At 37.2% G+C, this 20,097-nt stretch overlaps 1 protein-coding gene across 3 annotated transcripts in view; it reads right to left on the bottom strand.

The window, feature by feature from the left end:
• Window positions 1-1,177: 1,177 nt before the first annotated feature.
• Window positions 1,178-20,097, bottom strand: part of WDR20 (WD repeat domain 20) — a 48,719-nt gene continuing 29,799 nt past the window's right edge. Inside the window, exons 2-5 of one of the 3 annotated variants that reach the window (XR_011047978.1) lie at window positions 19,618-19,800; window positions 13,322-14,599; window positions 11,518-11,585; window positions 1,178-2,116 (exon numbers count right to left, since the gene is read on the bottom strand). Coding sequence is in view for 2 of the 3 variants with exons in the window: in XM_068398454.1 (XP_068254555.1) it covers window positions 2,063-2,116; window positions 13,322-14,599; window positions 19,618-19,800 (1,515 nt within the window). In the remaining variant the exon portion in view is untranslated. The remainder of the gene's footprint in view (window positions 2,117-11,517; window positions 11,586-13,321; window positions 14,600-19,617; window positions 19,801-20,097) is intronic. The other 2 variants (XM_068398454.1, XM_068398456.1) reach the window with 2 other exon arrangements.

Genomic DNA, 20,097 nt, shown 5'->3' with positions numbered 1-20,097 from the left:
TCTCAGCTGTTTCATTTTTGACTCAGGCCGTACGAAGCACTTTTTATATAAAAGAAGTCTACAGGGCGATATCTACACTAGTTTTCATTGACCAGGTTTATCTGTATTTTAACAGCTAAACCCACTACGTTAATAAAACAAAACTTCTGAACAATAATCCTGCTCAGTTTCAGTATTTTCCCCATTCCTTGTATTTTAGAAGAGTGTAACTAGATAAGAATTGTAAAGTACAACTCCATCTTTAATAGGCAACCTCAATGCCAGCTTATAAATGTATCTGGCAGTTTGCTACATGCTAGCTGCATTACAAGAATAGTTACAAGTAGCTAGCGCAGTTGTTTCTCCCCAAATTTTTATTCATTTCCCGAAAAAAAATTAGTGCCTGAAAATGTCTCAAGTTCACTTGCAATTTAAAAAATTCTATGCAGCTGTACTGTTGGAGAGCAGGAAGGGCATTAATGTGTGCCCTCAGCTACAGCACGTGCATACTCAGGTGAGTTCCCTGCTCCCAGGCTCTGCCTGCCTGATGCCCAGCTGCAAGATGCAGCAAAAGCCTCATGGCGAGCATTGCTACACGGGCTAAAGGGGAAGATACAGCGGTTACTTCTATTTTCTGTCATTCTGGGGCTTGATGTGGAGCAACATCTCTTGGGGGGGGGTTAATCTTTGCAAGAACTAATGAAAACAATTTAAGTGTTCTGTTGCTGACTGATTAAAAATAATGTGTGCTCAATCCATAAACTACACAAATACACGGATATGTCTTAGCTCCGTAATGCTTATCAGTTTAAGGGCATTGAATTATGTGATGCTTGACTTAAGACAAATGAGTTGTCTCAGAAATGCGTCTACACCAATATGCTGACCTAATTTTAGATTGCCAAGTCAGAAAGTGTGTATGTCTACTGCTGTTGGATCTCTCACTTCACAACTCAAAGACAAATACACAAATCCTTACCCCACAAAGGTGTCTGCAAGATTTCCGCTCTATGATGTATGCAGAGATAAACCATTAAGAACGAGAACAGAACAGTTATTTCACTTTCCTAATTGAAATTCAACTCTATTAAATATGAAGCAATGTTCTAGATGAGATTTTCTCAAAGGAATTTGTTCTACAAAGTTTAGATGATATTTCTGTACCAAACATTTAATTCAACAAAGGACTGATTACATCAAAAGTGATTGAATTTGAACAGAAAGTAAACAAAAATGCATATTCAAGATAGTTTAATATGTATTTTCTGCATTAGAAATATCACTTTCTTAAATGAATGAGAATTTCTAGTGTAATGATCCATTACTCCCCTTCCCCACCACTGAATTACATTATTTATACATATAATACAGAGTCGATTGCAGTTGGAAACAACAATATTAAAATAAATGTTTAATAGATACAAAGGATCTTTTCTCCACAACATAGTTTTTCTGGTGTCTGGACACCAATTTTAAAGTAATTCTCTATTAGCATTAAACTATTCAAGTGCAAAACAATTTTGTTTAAAAAAATCTATGATTGCAGCATCCATCTTCCTGAATAACATTTTGAAGCCAGAAAGTAACAACTTTCATTTTCCATGAGTGCATTCCAGGCTGTCTTCTAGCCATCTCTGGTTAAAAAAATCAGTGCAAAATAAACAATGGTGAAGTACTAGTTTAACCATTGAACTTACTTGAATTTAAGAAACAGACTTTATTTTACACTATATATATATATGTCTTTTATTTATATATTTATATAGAGAGATTAAATTACACTGGACTTGGAAAGTATAAAGAAAACCAAAAATGTTACTGTTTTTTCCTGCAGCACCAAAGGAAGCTTTTTTTTTTTTTTTTAAATGCAAACTCTTCCCTGGGTGAGCAGCCTAGCAGTATTAGCTGTAGTAAGAACTCATTATGTTATTCCTTTGCAAATTACTATGTGATTCACATAATTCCATGTTTACACTCTGCCACATTATAATATGTGATGCTCTTTGCCTGAAGAACAGCTCCTGGTTCCACTGTCATTACTTCTTGTCCTGCGTTCAGAGATTTGCTAGCAGTAGTGTGATGGCTATACTACAGTTCCACTTGGAGAATTGGCCTGGTTTTGGGATGACAATAAACCCTGCAAACAAAGCAGTTTACATTAATCCAGCAAGAGAACCTGACATTAATTTTATAAAGTTCTTAGCCTGAAGCTAAAATGACTACAGTTTATTTTTACCACCACTTGCTTACTTTAGACATCAGCACCTTCTTTCCTCCAAAAGAATCAAAGCCACTATGGCACCAGTCAAGCAGCACAGAAGAGAGCTTTCCGCAAGTAAGAAAGCGTGTGCCTTTATGACACACGATGAATCTGATCCCAGCATTTCATTTAATCTACCTGGCATTTTGAGTCATTGTGAACTGTGAGACTTTAAAAATCATACAACAAAAAAGTGAACAGCATTTTATTAGGGTAGCAACAAACCTATTTCAATACCAAGTTTGACACCTAACCTGATACAGGGAAATGCTCCATCTCTTATATGCTATTGAATATTACAAGCTTTGATTAGAAAAATAGATTATCTAACCAAATATTTATTTTGGTAATTTTAAAAGAGAATGAAACACTGAGCAAGAGTTGAGTAAAGATTTCCCATTACAATTTAAGCTTGCATTCAGGAAAACTTTTTACCAGCTCGTTTAACTACATCGCCATTCAAATAAAATGAGACTGACTTCGTTTCAGACAGAACCCCACAACTGCGCGGTACCCCTTGGTAGACAGAGGCTGCTGTTCCAGATTAAGGCAACTATACCTTACGGATAGAGATCAATGGGTAGATTCCATTTCAGATTTATGTAGAGCAGCCTCTTTTTAATCATTCACATAAAAGTAACTGTGTATCAGACTTATTTAGGAAAAGCTTAATATCAAAATACAATTTAGCCTTCTTGCAAGGTCGTTATTTAGTTATAACAAGTGCCAGCGCGCTGAGGAGCACAATGGCAGCTAAGCTGGAAGCACACCAATGAGTATCACAGTGCAGCTCCTTACTACGCAGGCATGATAAATGCACTTTTAGCAATTCCTCTAGACAGCTGCCAGCTCAGGTTCTTACCTCAAAATTAAGATCCTGTGACTCAGATCCATCAAACTAGACAAGCTCAGGCAGCAATTAGCACACAATGTAGAATTAGGTCACATCATCAGAATCTACAGGAGCTCTTTGTTGGATCCAAGAACTGAAAAGTCATGGCTGATGGAAGAGAGCCCTGACCATAGACCAAAGAGGTGGAATGAGGGCTGGACTAGCTAGATTCAAGTAATCCAGTTCCTACTAAAACCACAGCCCTTCCTTTTAAAAAACATCTGATCTACCAGTTCAGACACATTATGAATCTGGACACATTTGTAGGATTTATAGCAGACTGTGTGTGTGTGTGTGCGCGCGTGCACGTGTGTATATACACGTGCACACGTTTTACATTACATTTATATATAATGAAGTATGCGGCGCTTAATTTGGTGCCCTCCATAGATCGCACCTGCTTATTGTTACTTGTTTATGTAGTGGATATCTGATTCAAACACTGTTGAGGTAGACTGAAGTGGGCTGGTCCTTAAATTTGACATTCAGGATGTGCAAAGACATTGGATATTTCATGAGAGGAGAACAAAAAGTTTCCTAGCTGTTAGTTCAGGAATAGATGGTTAAAAAAGGCAGAATTTTAGAGCAAACAAGCTAGTGAAGCACTTCTGAAAATGTTTACCAAGAAAGTTTCGTTCAAAAGTGAAGAAGATGAATCAGAACTCTATAGTTCATTACCGAAGCATTCTTCAGAAGTCTATTAAATCCAGCAGCAACTGGAAGGCCTTTCTTGCCAGAAGATTACATCCACTAAACAACTTTCAAGTACCTTGGAAAAAGATGTCCAAAGGTATTATTTTCAGTCTTCAGTAAGTCAGTGATATGTTGTTCATATGCAAATATGTGCTTCATAAGCACATAGAAAGTACTACAGATGGCATAATATGAAGTCTTTTTCAACAGACTCATAACCGTACTATACAGACGAAGAGAAATAAGCTCTATTCTAAGATCAGATTTACACTGTAATGAAACAACATGAAGAGTCATTCATTTTCCTACAACTCCCCTAGAAACAGGTGCCACATACTGAAATTCAGCATGGTGCCTTTTTCCTGGGAAATACCAGACACTCTGAAATTCAAGTTCCAAGACCAGGAACAAGGAGTCGTCCAGTCTTGGTTTCATCTCCCAGGCTGTGAATACTCCCTGCTTTAAAGAGCAGAAGTGCAGGTGGTGGCTGCGTAAGTGAATACTAGCAACTCCTTATATTTCAGTCCTTGCTCTAAATTAATTCTGCAACTCTGAGCAGGCAAGCCAAAGATCTCAAGATCAATATCCTTGTGTCAAAAACTTTGCAAGTATCGCCTTAAAACTCTACCAGGCTATGATGGCCATTCCAGAACTTCACCTCTGTGGGAGAGATCAGAAATTCTGTGAGTTCTTCCAACTTAATTTCAGAAGACATCGTAGACCTTAGATGTTCATACAAGAAAAGCAAGAATAAGAATTTGGTTTTTAGGCGTAGACGTTGTACCAAAGTGGTGAGTGTTCTTGGTGGGTCCTGAGTAAACTTCAAAAAGCCACATTAGAAAAGCAAGTGAGGGCTCAAAAAAAGTTAGAGTTTTAATACAACAGTTACCCTATAAAAGTCTGATCTGTAATACAAAGGGTGTGGGTCTAGAATATTTGTAATTGCATTCTCTGGGAATAATATGATGGATAAGGTTATAAACAAATATAGAACGCTCCTGCCTGTAAAGAAAGAATAAAGAAATTAGACTGCAGTGCCTTCTATGATGAAACCACCCAGCCTAGTCAAACAGGTGGTAAAAGACAGAACAAAAGCTGCAGCAACTACTGAGCACAACAGCAAAGCTGCACAGTTCAATAACTGTGACAGAAAACATAAAAGAATTGAGATGTGACAACTGCAGATCTGCCATGCGGTACAGTGCATCAGCTTAAAGCTGAAGAACAAACAGATCACACTGAGCAAGCAGCAGAAACAAATTAAGAGACTGTTCAAAAAAGTTTTGAAAATAAATGTAGTCTTTCATTCGTAGTATTATTTTGTCAGCATGTAAGGTCTAGCAGGGGGTGGGAGATGGAAGAGTTACGAGACCCAAGTCAGGAATCTGATAAAACAATCTTCATCACAACCTCAGAGAGGGTCCTCCAAGTACGTCCTACATCACCGGCCATCTTAATGGAATACTCTACGGCTGAAATGCGCTTCTTTTGCAGAGGATGGTGCTGGTTTTCTTACATCAATTATCAATGTGAGAGTATTGAACACAGACTGTTTCAGCACTAGTTGCCAGGGCTATTCCATGCTTATCTATGCCTGCTCTGACTTCCCAAAAACACAGGACTTTGCATATTTGGTAAAAATAGGCTTGCCTGGGGAGGAATGAAAAGCCATACCAAATATGATCAGTAAGGTCTTTTCCACCCAAGGTTCATGGCACTCATAGCTGTGGTCTGTTCAGAAAGACCTGCAGCAATGTTACAACTAACCCTCCTCACAATTCATGAGATTGCAGGGCGGGTATTTTTCTAAAAATTCCACATATGCTCCAGCCAAAAGTTTTTTTTTTCCCCCAAAGATACAAAACACAAGGTTTCACAACAAAACTAATTCTATGAAAGATCAGCACGTAATTGCTGTCTTTAAAAAAAAAAAATCAGGAAGATACTACTAAGTAGAAAAAAAGCCATCAGTAACTACCGAGTTAATATTTTCTTCATGTAAATTAGAACAGGATTAACTGGAGCCAAAAGATGTAATCGTATGTATTTCACTAATCTAGATAATAAACTGCAAGTTTGGACACCTGAGCAGGTTAGTGTGAAGTTAACATCTATGTGCTATTTCACAACACTCCTGGCACACACTCAGCCGTCGCCCTGGACAAGGGCGCGCTCCTTCCATAAAACAGCTCAGCTGACTCTCAGTAACTCACTGGATGTCAGAACTCTGCCTGTCTTTCCTACTTTCTGTTTTGAAATGGAAAGGTAGGAAAAAAAAAAACAAAGCAAAGGGTCCCATGTAACAACCAACCAATGTAAAAAAAAACCCCTTCTGGGCATATACAGTTTAAAAGGTCTCATAGTACACTTCACTGATGCAATTAAACCAATTTTAAAAATGGCTGAATTAATGAATGCCCATACAAAAATGGCATTAATTTATTAAACCGTTTCTGCTACTGCCAGTATATGAAATAATGGGAATTTATTATTTGAAGAACATTCCATGGGTAGTTTATTCTTGTCCAGAACGATGATATTCCTGGAGTAAATAAAAAAATTCCTTGAAAAAGTAATCTGGACTGAGACCTTTGCTTAACAAAAGAGCCCATGGTCCAATACAGCATTTGAGTAACAATAATACACCAAAACAGAATGAGATTCTTCACATTTGTTTGAAATTCAGTAGTCAAATCAGCTGAATTAGTTTTTAAGATTTGCATAAACAAAATCTCCAACAGTTTCTTACCCAAATGAATCAGCATTTATTAGCATAAGTCTCTGAACTGCATATACTTACTAAATCAGATATTAATCTCTAATAGAGTCATAAAATTAATTAACTGAGAATGTTCAAGCAAGCACATGCTGAACATTCACATAACATACTACAGAGAAATACTTTGTATGGGATTTAGGGGGATACAGCAAAGCTGATACCTATCTTTACACAGTCTATACGTTCACTAAACAGAGTTTTAAATCTATTATTTGTCTTCTGTTTGCCTTGGGTTTTTTCCTTTGTCTAGAAGTGTTACAGAAGAGCAAAAATGCTTATACCATTTGTATAAGTATAAATGCTTAAACCATTTGACACCAGATCTTGTAAAAGCATGCAGTAGCATCAAGGAGGTTTCACTTGCAATTTCTGTGTATGTAAAGGAGTTTTTCTCCTAACAGAGGTGTATCACCATTTTACTCATTGTCAACAAAAAGAAAAGTCACGGCTGCTAGAAAACCAGCAGACTAAGACTAACTAAAAAATATTTCTAGTGGTATTAGGCAAGATTACTTCAAGACTAGTATATGATTGGCAAATGGAAGATATACATGTCCAAGAGAAAAAAATAATTTAAGATGCAACTACTTGTGTGCTGGCAAAAGCAAAAAAGACTTTTGCCAGCAGAAACCAGATTTGGCTCAAGCAAGAGGACCTTAAGCTTCATTTAGGTAGTAAGGGCTCACAATGCTTAGGAACAGTTGTTTCTCTAGCTGCCTCAAACTACGGAAGTCTGTAAGGTTTAAAATTTTCAGATTAGAAAATAATGAAATGGAGACAAACCAGGGAAAACCTCGGGGGAAAGCATATGACTTAAGGCAACCCCATTTTGGTTAGCTGTAAAATAAGTGTGATCTTATCAGGAGAAGGAATGAGCCAAATGAATTTGATAAGGTTGATCAGCACCTACCTAAAATCCAGCTTCAAAAACTAGAAAAGAATGTGATCATACAAGTTATTTCCTTGAGAAGTTTGTGCAACATTATTAAATAAAGACAAGCAAGACAACACTTTCATGTTCCAAGACATCTTTTGCCAAAGTATCTTCTATGACCACAGAACTTGTAGAAGTGTTTCGTGCTCACGCTGACGGTTTGACCAACCAGTCCTTCCATCATTTGATGTGACTGGCTGTTCCCAGAAGCTTTCCAGACAGATTTCATTTTGTTCCTCCATTGGCACCTGTTCTGAATATACAGATGTTATATATATAGACCATCATAGTGGCCAATCAGTACCTTCTGAAGTGCCGGAAGATTCTCAAGTTCACATGAGAAAGATCATTTTCTCAGCTGTAGTCTACAGAGTATTTTTGCCAAAGAGACAGAGTCCTACCTCAGACTGGGCCCAAAGTAACTTTTTCACTGAAATTTCTCAAAAGTGCCTTTGAAACACTTCAGTAAATATGTTTGGCTCCTTCATCGGTTAACACAGAACCACTGCTGCAAGGGTAACACAATTCCTAGTCCACTCAGATGGAAGGGCAACATCTTAAGTCTTCGCCTAAATTAGTTTCAAGAAATTTTGCAGCCAAAGGTTTACAATAGTTCAGTGCGAGTTCAGAGGAGTTTAGTTCTAGACTAGCCACAGTTTTTCTAGACAGAAAACGCTTGAATCAGTGAGCCATATCCTCAGGGATATTAAGCATTCATTAGGTAAACGTCAAGATCTAAAGCCAGAATAAAGAACATACCCCGCACCAGAGTCCACAAAGGAAAGAGCTCCTGTAGAGTCCTAGAAGGAACAATGCTCTGCCCCAGCTCCCACCTGACAGGCAGAGAGAATCTAGATACATCCGTGTCCGTGTTTTACTGAATCTGAGTTTAAACAAGTTTGATAAGTGGTTTGATAAGCATTCTATTTCATATGACTCTAGTCCTAAAAAAAATAAATATCATGAGACATGACCTTATCAGCAAGATTTAAACAGCAAAACATATGCATTGTCTTGAGATTAAGTGAAACATTTACTCAGAGCAGGTTACAGGATGCGATCAATGTCTTACTTTAAAATATGGCAAGTTAACAACTTTCATTGTGGCTGTTTGTTCAGTACAGTTTGATAGCATAAGACCACCTAAGGACTGCAAGATAAATTAAAACTCAAATGTGGAAAGGACTATTGAAAGTTATCTACATTTACAGTTCAATCACACATTTTTATTTAACATCAGTATACAGAGGACAACCCCAGCAAGTTATTTTGTAATGTCAAGTATTTAGTAAAGTTCTTCAGCTGTAACAGTGACAACAGAACAGCTAAAATAAGCAGTATGAAACAAACATATCTTCTTAAAATTATAAATATACCAACAATACTTCTTAAAGCTTAATTATTGCAACAGTTAAATTAACAATAGTTCATGTTAGAAAGGCTCTATGAAATTTATTCAAGTTGTCAAGAAATTAGATGGAAGTGTAAAAAGGAAATACATATGAATTTTACTTTTGATTTTCACTAAAGGTAGTCAATACAATTTTGTACAGTATCACCTAACATGTCAGTCTTTAACAAACTCCAATATACAGAATTCATAAAATGCAGAAAAAAATGTTTAATCTTTACATGTAAATTGACAGTAAATTAACTGACACAAATTTTATTAGTGTAACATAAGCAGGCCAGCATTTTAAATATTAATTTAGTAGCTTTATGTTGTTAGAGGGGCAGACATATACAGTCATTCGAACTACATAATCAAATTTTAAGAGGTGATAATTCAGAACATGGGTCTTCTAAAAAGTGTTTAGTAAAAGTCATGTTATTTCCCAATCCAGACATCCTCATCATAAAGCCTTTACAGGGTTATGATCTCTCCTGGCTTTACCGGAGCCACTAGTCACACCTCCTCACACACGCAAACGCGCAAACACACATACCTTGCTATAAATATCACGCCAGTGTACTAGGTTTAAATTCACCCTGATAATGCGGGTATGCTATGTGCAACTTGGCTATTATGCACATTACAGAAAGCTTCAAATTTCAGCATGGTAACCTGAAGTCATATAGCTGTGTTTCAGTTTTACTATAATCATCCCTGAAGTTTATACAGATACCGTATCACGTTGGAAGAAATCTATTTGATAGTACTTAAATACCAGCAATTGAACTTCAATTGTAATGATGAAATGCTCCTTTCCATTAAGGAAGAATTAGTATGTATAGCTGCTCATCTCACTCAAATATAGTACATGAATGTTTAAGTACTTTCACTAAAACAGAAATCATACTAAAACATGATACTGTACTACAATTGTAGTTAACTAGAAAATTCAAGGATGTTATAATTTAAGTCTAAGGTTTCCTGTACAATAAGTCAAATAAATAAATTCCAGGTGCATTTCTTTTACAAAATGGTAGCATGTTTATCTTGCTAGGTTATACACTGCCATTTCACCTGTTCGTACTTCTGGCCAATCTTACCTTGAGCTTTCGCACAAAGGAAACAACTCATCAGCAACCTTTACTTCGCTAAAATGGAGTCACTGTACAAGATGGTGAATAGTTCATTCTGAAGTCAAGCACAGAAATCATATAGTTTCTCTGACCACGAAGTTCAGAGAAAACTTGTTTTGCATATCCAGGTACCACTTTGGTTTTTTGGGTTGGTTTTCTTTTTTGTGATTTTTTTTTTCTAAATTGCTTCTGCGGGTCCTGTAATTGAGTTTCAAGTAGTTATAAAGATAACACATGAAGTTTACCTTGGTTCCTTTAAAATTCTTTTTCTATGTTTTCAGATTAATACAACAGCTCTATAGTCCCACTTAGGTTTCCCATCAGGGGCTGGGAAAGACGGGGGAGAGCGGAGACGGCTGTCACCATGTTGAGAAGAAAGTTCATACGCTTGTTAAGGCAACCTATTTTTCTCACCACCCTGAACCTTCTTCCTCAGAAACAAGCTAACAAAAGTGCGAGTAAAAAATTGAAACTGAGCCTCATTCAACTTGTTTCTTACTGAATTTTCCCATTCACTTGACCTCCCTCTGATGGGCAGTTAGTACAACAGTTCTGGAAGTGCAGTGGTATATCCAGTGAGGAAGCTCAAGGTATGATTAAGGATACAATGAAGTAGTAATGTGGAAAGTTTATAAACAAACAGTCAGGACGCTCGTAAGCACTGTACAGCCTATCAGCTATCCTAAGGATCACGGCTGAAGAGACATTTCTGGATTTTTTTTACCACTAAGGACAGCACCAGCCCAACCAGAAAAATTAAGAGAACTCATCACACACTGCCCAGTCATCCAGCATGTCTTTTGATGGCTATTAAAAATGAGAGGGAAAGGTAGCACTGGCTCAATGGAAATTATGTTAGATGCTGCAAGCCTGCTTCAGCTTTCCATCCAATTCTTTCTTTAGGCTGGCAGAGGCATGAATTTAATGAAGGTCTTTTGAGGCAATGATGGAAGAAAGCAGCAAGATTCAGAGGCTTTCACTCTAGAGTTGGCAGACAAAAATGTCACGGAGTTTTAAGATCACTTGGGGACCCACGTTTCAAAAGGAAGACTAGAAATAGCAGCTTTAAACCCCAGAGTAATGGGATAGCCTAGGATAAAACAGCTGGCGAAACAGAAATGAACGGTATATAACCCAGTAAGAAAGACATTACCATGACTGTTTTATACTTTGACAATTTTCATTAAATAAAATTATTAAGTGCTTTCCTATAAACAAAAAGGATGCTCATAATGTCCTTCTGGCACAAATATTTTCCTAACAAAGCCCTGTAAACATGCCACCAAAATTTAGTTTTTACCAGCAGAGTGAGCGCACTAGAAATGCAAGTGAAATCAGAAAAACAAATTCATTTGAAAATTTCTAAGTAAATACTTCCTAAACAATATGGCATTTACATCAGTGTGCAATATATTAATTTTGAAAGTGATAACTTCAGCATGAAAATTACTTACCTGTAATTAAAGTTTTCCATATTGGCCAATACATAAATCCTGATTTTTTGGTACTGCATACTTTATCTCTGAAATATTTGAAATGTCATATTCCAAATCAAAGTCAATACACAAAAATATTTATGTTATACCCAGTCTAACAAAACCCACCTCAGCCACGGAAAATAAATTTAACAGTGTAGTGTTTAGTAGTGCGCAAAGGAATTTTGGAACAAAAATAAAATATAGGTCACAACAGAAATCTGAGGCACTGCTGTACACGTATGAAGTTAATTCATAAGACGTGAATTGCACTGAGTCACAGAAGTGATAACTGCCTTAGTATTTTCATTTAGGACAAACATTAGTGTTTTGGGAGGTGCTTTTTTTTTTTTTTTTTTTTAATTAACGCTGGATCTGTAGTTTTTAGGCAAAAAATACTTTCAGGTAACACCGCCTCCCTTCTCCCCAGAGAAGGGTTTACAATTTTTAGTTTTAGATTCAACCTTTAAATATGCATTAAGATGCAGAGCGGACACAGGTCTCTACACATATCTATGTTATGACAAATTTCATAACATCTCAAAGAAACTTACATTATACAAACAGTTTTAAGAAAAATTATTGAGTTTTACTTAAAAGTTTATGGCAATGAAGATGTGGTATATAAATATATATATAGTGCCTCCACTTCAAAAGTCAGATTTATGAACCAAATAAACATCAGATTTTCATTTAGGTTGCCCAGTGTGGCAATATTCAGGTATTACCAGATTATTTCTTTTTCCTCTGGTGATAACCTATATCCCCTTTCAGAATTTTTCACAAAAATAATGGTCCTTTTTGCTAGATCAGCTCTGGTAACGTTTTCATAGGTGTATTCGTTTAAAATGTTGCTGGCAAACAAAGATATTGTAGCACAAAGTACTTTAAATAAAATAATCACCATATTTAGCTTCATTCAAAATTTAGCTTGCTATACATTGGACAGAAGAAAAATAAAGTTTTATCTGTGTTCAAGTGCATTAACAACCAGAGTCAAAACTAGTAATATATTTTACTGAAGGTTCAACTGATAGAACAGGTGCCATCAAAAAGCACAAGCTTGTCAATGATCAAAGTGCCTAACAAAACTGACAGTAACGTATAACACTGAAACTACTCAGAGAAAGTTGGTGTGATTTTCCCTAGCTTAACAAATACATAAATCAAAAATTAGAGTTCCTTGATAATACTGAGTCACAATTTCAAGAGCATAAACTACAGTAAGTAAAGGGCTCACAGATCTGTGCATAAAATGGCTGATGTTTTAATAAGAAGTGGTTTTACATCAATGGCAGGCTACCACAGAAAAGTATGGAGGAACAAAACACTTTGGTTTTCATTTTTTCAGAGGCTCGCATTTCTCATTAGACTTAAAAGCAGCAGCTTTTCATAAGCTACTCTCATTGGGAGTGCTGTGTTTTGTAGAAAACATTAGAAGGATTATAATTATTTTAGTGATTGACAGGTTTTACTTCAATTTTTACATAAATAGCTTTCACCATATTGTTGTTATGCTTAAGTATAAGAACACTGATCAATAGTTTAGATGCACAGTATTTATTTCTTCTGCTGGAAGGCAACTATACTTAGTAATTGTATCCAAGACACTTCAAATCATTCAGAAATATGGCATGCAGTATCCAAAAGTATGGCTCTGAGGATTTTTTTTTTTTTACATTAAGCATAAAGAAATTTTATATTCAACATTCATTTATATTTCAAGAAAACTACCTATTCAGAGTTCTAGTTCTTTGATGCAGCATTAAGGATTAAAACTTACCACTTTACCAGGCCTTGCCCATGTGCAAATAAATCCCTCCTGACAAGCAGTGACTATACAGTCTTCAAGAAAAATTAACACAGTCAGTCTTTCATGTGCTATCTTTTTACAGATAAGAGGCTCTAACAAGGGAACATCTTCCATTCGGGGACAGAGAGGTGTTCCCAAAGTTTTAGCTGGGTCCGTTTTGGTTTTAGTAACTAGGTTCAGTTTGTCACTGCTCTTGCTAGATATATGTCCCATGCTATGATTTCTCTTGTGATCTTTTTCATGGTGTCTTTCCTTCCGATCGTGTAGCGATAAGGTTGCAAATTTACTAACGCCAGAAGCAATGGCACCATCCATGACACTGCTTTTACTGCCAGCATTTGAGACTGCAGAGTGCGGAAGGCTGTTTGACCGTGGAAGAGGAGGGGGTACAGAGTTTCCAGGTGTTGTGATACTGTTTCCATTACTTCCTGGGTTAGCTCCACCACTTCCAGCAGGTGGACTTGTGGCGTTCATGACATTTGTGTGTGTCCTTGCTCTTGAGAGAGGTTGGTGGGGGAAGAGGATATCTTCTGTAAGATCCCACAAACAAAGCTGCGTGTCCTGGCCTACTGAACCAAATCTATATGTAACACTTACTGGACGACTGTCTGTAGAGTTCCTTTTGGATAGCCTAGATTGCGTACTATTTGCTCGATCTCTGCCAAAATGAAGGTCTTGGAAATCCTCATCGCTTCCGCTAAATTCCATTGGGTCACTCTCTTCTACACTAGTGGTATATGGATCAAACGCAACAACACTGACCCATGATTTATGTCCGTGACCTCTCGCTATTACTCGACAGTCCCCGAAAGACCAAACTGTTACCAAGTCATCCTCTCCACCTGTCACTATGTATTTCCCATCGGGACTCCAACACACACACAGCAGTCCTCCAAAGTAGCTTTTCATTGTACCATGCAATTCCACTGAATCAAAGTTAAATACACGAAGAAAACCATCCTGGCTCACACACGCCAAGAACTTCCCATCTGGCGAAAAGGCAAATTCATTCAGGGCACCCTCACCTACTGTCCATTTAAGCAGAGGGTTTCTTGTGGATTTACTCTTGCAAGTGTGAACTGCAAAACTTTCTCCTTGTTTAAGTAGCTGGTAGTGCGGGGCTGTGGTACCACAAGTGTGCTCCACGTTATACAAGTACATATTGCCACTGGAATGAGCTACTAGGAAAAGGCTTTCCGAACCTGGTACCCATTTTACACAGGTTACTCTGGACTTGTCTATTAGTCTCTGTGAAAAACAAAGAAGATACACATCAGAAAGTCTGAAAATTAAAGTTTTAATGATTAACTGTAAATCTGAGCTTTCTGGGGGGATGGGGAACAATACTTAACCAAAGTAAACTCAGCTTTCTAGAAAGGAACTATGTTCCTGTATTTGCAAAAACTTATAATTGTATCAGGCAGTAAAGAGGAAATTATTTTTAGACAAAGTGCTACCAAAGGTTATTATTACAGTCCAGTCACATTCCACAAAGAACATACTTCAATCAAGCCAACCTGTTGTTACAAATCTAAAGGTAGTGTTCTTAGGTTTATTTTTTGCTGTGTAGGTTGAAGAGCGTGAAAAGGAAACAATCAAGAAAACACAGAATGAGCTAAAGGGGAAAAAAAGGCAGTTACTCATCTGTACTACACAGCAAACAGGTTACAAATCAACAACAGTAAATTTAGACTCTGGTTTTATCTGAAATCGCAAATAAAATCCATCCTCTGAAAGAAGAAAAAAAAAAATAGGCTTTAGGAACCTTTACTAGCTTTTACTAATTCAGGAAGCAACAGCTACATACACAGTGACCCTGTTACCATATGGCTGGAAAGTCAGTAGTTAAATGCATGTGGTTCAATGAATTCAGAAGGCACCACATATTCTTCACCTTGGAATCCCCACCCTTCAATTACTTTTCATTCATTAGCCAAGGACCTGTCAATTACTACCTGATTAAGAAGTTTCCTTTAAAGAAAAACATTTTAATAGAGTCCATCATTACAAAAGAATGAACACACACATTAAACAAACATTCCTGATCATAATGTCTTCAATGCTGTAAGAACTGAGATAAAGTTTGACTCCTTGAGTTTGCTAATGTAGTTCTCGTGGACTTCTAAAACTTACCAAGTCACCCATGGCATCACTCAGCTGCAACTTGGAGACAAGTTAATTCTTTACATGCACATTCAAGATTTTTATTTGGCATAAACTGATTATAGGCTGAAAGAAGAGTGGAGCTACACAAAAGGCAAGAATGCAAATACAAAGAGCCTAAGGAAATACCAGAACAAGTTACAAAAGCATTAAAAAAGCAAAGCAGCAAAAAAATCCCCAAAAAACCTTGCTATGCTGTTCATCACAAACAAAAAAAAACCAAACTAATGGCTAATACATTGACTGTTATCCACTCTGGGCCTGTAACTATCACTGGAAAGCAGCACCTAGTCATTTTAGATTATACTTTTGCTGCTGTCAACCTCAGTGTAAGACCAGGAAGCCTCTCTTCTGTAATTTCAAGTACTAAATGGCTAATTTAACCAATGAGAGAGCTGAAACTTAATCTGGGAACTTTTCCTCAAATGCAGTAGCTTTAGCTTCTGTTGCAATATTTGAAATAGTTTGTCATGTGTTCATTGATATACATCATTCATGTCTCAGTAATGATGATAGCAAAAGTTACCTGGTACACACTAAGAGAATATAGACAAGGAACGTCAGCCCAGCTGCCTTGCTACAGGCAAGTCTTCTCATTATGAAACTACTGCTAATATGGCAAAGCAAAATTTCTTGCTCTCCTCCACTAGAGCAGCTCAACCTGTCATACAGCCTCTACTCACAAGAGGAGTTGCTCAACTTTTAGATGAGAAATGGCATTTTAAGTCTATAATCATGTTGGGCTACACTATCTTAAATATTGTACAGAAATCCTGCAAACCTGACCTTTACCTTCAAGAAGGCTATGAACAAAGCAGAAGATGGCAATCTGCAATGAGAATGTATTAGCTCAAAGAGACAAATGCAAACAGACTTTAAGCTGATCTGTAGCAAGTGACTACAACTCATCTCCTTCTCAATGAGCAGAGCTTTAAATTCAGCAGGAAGATAAAAAATCTGAAGTTATGACCTTCTGAAGTTTTGAAAGCTTTCAACTGGGCTCACATATTTCTGCAGCACAACAAAACAAGACCTGAAGTCAGTATGACTGGCAGATGCATTACAAGAATGGACTGGATGCAGTATCAAGCAAATGAGTGGAGTAGATGGGATAAGGAGCTTATGTTCAGTTCGGTGAAAGAATAGTAAGTGAAGGAACTTCATTCACCAGTCAGGAAGGCAAGCCAAGATTATCTTGGTAGCCATGTTTTGAACAAGCTTGAAGAGACAAAGTTATAGGCATAGGCCACAACGGAGTGAAAAAACTGGGACAATCAAGGAATATGCATTAAGGTCTGACAAAGAGCTCTGACAACACAAGTATAGGAAAAGTCTGTTAGAAAAAAAAATGCAGCTTAAGGCTTTCGTTTAAATTAAAAAAAAAAAAAAAAAAGATGAAAGAAACATAATTCAATTGGCTAGCTTGAGAATAACCAACTACGACCTGGAAACAACTGAATCTGTGAGGTATACTTGGCTGGTTTTAGAAATAAGAAAATATCGCTAATTTAATTCCAACACGGCTAGAAGGAATACCACTGTTGATATAGATTGATCTAGGTAGGCAGCCACAAGCTACACAGTATCGCTCATCTCAGCCTTTCAAGTCCCTATTGTCTTCTACATCAATAGAATTAAAAAAAAAAAAAAAAAAGGAAGAGTAACAAGTTAAACTGCATTAAGGCTATTGCATTTTAAGTTCAACATAACCTTCTGTGTCATAACACGTTAAGTTGTTTTACATATCACATACGATTAAGTGCTATCCTCATTGCTTTATCACAGGTGATGGTCAAAGCAGAGCTTTGGGCTACCTGAATCACCAAATTACTAACAGGACAGGTGGTGAATTCTATTACCTCTAGCACTAGTGCTAAATCTGTCGAAAGATGACAACACTCATTTAGACTACCTTCTGCCTATGAAGACACGTCCATTCTCAAACACTATCTAAATTCTAAATATATTCAAAACCCAACAGGCACCTTCATCTTGAAGTAAACAAACTGGCTCACACATCAATGCTCACTGATGCTCCCCTGAAATGGCTTTTAGATACAAGCCAGAACTTCCAAACACATCCAGGGCAAACTTCAATACTGTAACTGACAGATTAAAAAAATATATAAAAGTTTTAGAATTGGTTGTAACTGCAGATCAGATCAGTGTAGGAAACAAGAATCTGTCATTTAGCCTACTGTGCACGTAATTTTGGCAGCACTGAGCAAATCTTTACGTTAGCTTTGTAGAAAATACATCATCTCATTTAATTTCCACCAAACTGTCAAATGATATATTCCCACCACAATGAAGTAATGCTGGTTATAGCACAGAGAAGAGACAATGCTGCCTAATGGAAAGTGGCTTCAGTGCTTCCATCATTTGTGGACAACCACAGGAACTATTCAGCCTGCAACACAGCTTTACACTGTAGACACTAGACTGTAAACAACATCAAGGCATGTAAACATGCACCGGACCTTTATGTAAGTACTTCAGCGGAAGTTTTTCTCAACGCAACTATAGTTCAGCTACAAGAGTGGGAACTGCTCTGTGATGTGAAAACCTAGATGTTTACAGAATTTCTACTGCCATTTGTAATACTTACATAATTATCATACAAGATTAAATCAGAGCTGTACTTACACAAGTAACTCATTCACATCCAGACTAACACTCTCAGTGGTGAAGCTGCACCGATGACAAAGTTTAGGGTTGTTTGGGGTGGGTTGTGGGTTTTTTGGGGGGGAGGGGGGAGGCAGTAATGCAGGGGAAGAGGCATTAGGCCAATGCTAAAATGAACATTTCAACTACTTATACAGAGGTTTCACCAGAGTACTCCATGCAACATTAAGAGATTCTCCAGCACTGTTTCCCACTCAACACAAGCAGAGAGACAGAGCAAGTGGGAAAAGGCTAGGTAAGAAGAAAAACACCCCTCTACTGATCTAGGTGTAGCTACTTTTAGAAAGCTGAGGAGGAATTAGACAGTTCTAATTATAAAACATCCCCATTGAGAACAATACTTCAATCTTCTTTGCACAAAGACAGAGCAAGGCAACACATCTCTCTGAGGTAGGAAAGATATGCTTGCTCAGTTTGAAAGCTGAGCAAGACTTAACTTCATCTGCAAAGCTCTTGCCCAGATTTGAAATTTCTAAGGGGGAAAAAAAAAAACACCAAAAAAAACACCAAAGAAAGAGACCTGCAAAGCTCTTTGCTATTACCCCCCCACAATTCACCTGCAGCTGGATTAGAACACAAAAAGGAGCAGAAAAAAACACCCCGAAAAAAACAATAATCTGCCTCAAACCACCCAAATTCCCATAGTTTATCCTCTGCAGAAAATGCTGTCAAAAGTTGTACCAGTTACCAGATTTCTTTCCTTGTTAGCATCCAGACATTTACTCTTCTAAGAATGCCAATACTACCAGATAATCAGAGCTAGGGGTCTTGTAACTTGGCTTAGTCCCCCCCATAGTATTCCCTTCTAGCTTTCCTTATTACACAGCAGCAGAAAAAGCAGATGGAGAGTTTCTTTCAGGAACATCACATGGCCAAGACCTCATAAGCCTTCAGCTTTTTCTATGCATCATTCAGCTTGATATCCTAGTCTTCCCCCAGCAAGCCTTTAGGAATCCTTGATACAGACAGTTTCTGCCATAACATCCTGACCATAAAAATTGAAATTTTTACCTTAGTTAATATTTTGACCATAATATATTTGTTAAATAGGGCCTTAAATGTTTTCTTCTTCATTCGAAACCAAAAGCCTCATAAACAACTGTCCGCAGAGCACATGCAGCAACATCTAGATTTGTAGACCTTTTTTCCATCAGTTAACTGTCATTAACTCTAGTTACAGTATTACCCAAACTAGAAAGTCCTAATTTTTAATCTTAAACCCCAAAAGATTCCTTCATGAATAACATTTTTGTGTAGGTATTCCAAGCCAATGAAACAGCTGAAAACCAAAGGTAGTGACTGAATGATAATTCTGTGATTCCATATAGGCAAACGGAGCCATCTACAGAACTTTGAGAATCTAGGATCTTTAATGTCACAAATACATTGCATGCAACAATGTTAATATTTCTACTTACTTCCTCATTAAATAATTTGCTAGTTTCTTTTTTAATAGGGTCTATTAGTTGGACCTGGCCTGCAGAGAAGCCCACTAGAAGAGAGACACTTTCTGCTGTGGCTGTTAAGTGATTGAAGTCATGGCATGTAGGTTGTGTTCCTTTGTATATCCTTTTGTCTATTGGTTTACTCAAGTCCGCAGCCTGTAAAGAGAGCAAACAGAATTAAGACAGTTTATCACAATGTGTGCATAGAACCAGTTCTATTTGCAAATAATGTTTATACTAAGCAACAATTTATGCAGTCACAAAACCCTACTTTAAAAAGCAGCTTTGTATTTATCAAAGACATCTAAGATCTTGTCAAAAGGTTTATCTTTTCATATAATGCAATACTTGTGTTTTTCAATGTTGCTAAACACTATAGCTACCCTAGGCCTTTGCAACTGCATCACGTGACAAACCAATGACAACCACTCAATAACACAAAGGCTTCAGTGA

Source organism: Nyctibius grandis, chromosome 4, assembly GCF_013368605.1.
Source record: "Nyctibius grandis isolate bNycGra1 chromosome 4, bNycGra1.pri, whole genome shotgun sequence".
Classification (NCBI taxonomy): domain Eukaryota; kingdom Metazoa; phylum Chordata; class Aves; order Nyctibiiformes; family Nyctibiidae; genus Nyctibius; species Nyctibius grandis.
This window is presented reverse-complemented; position numbering and strand designations above follow the sequence as displayed.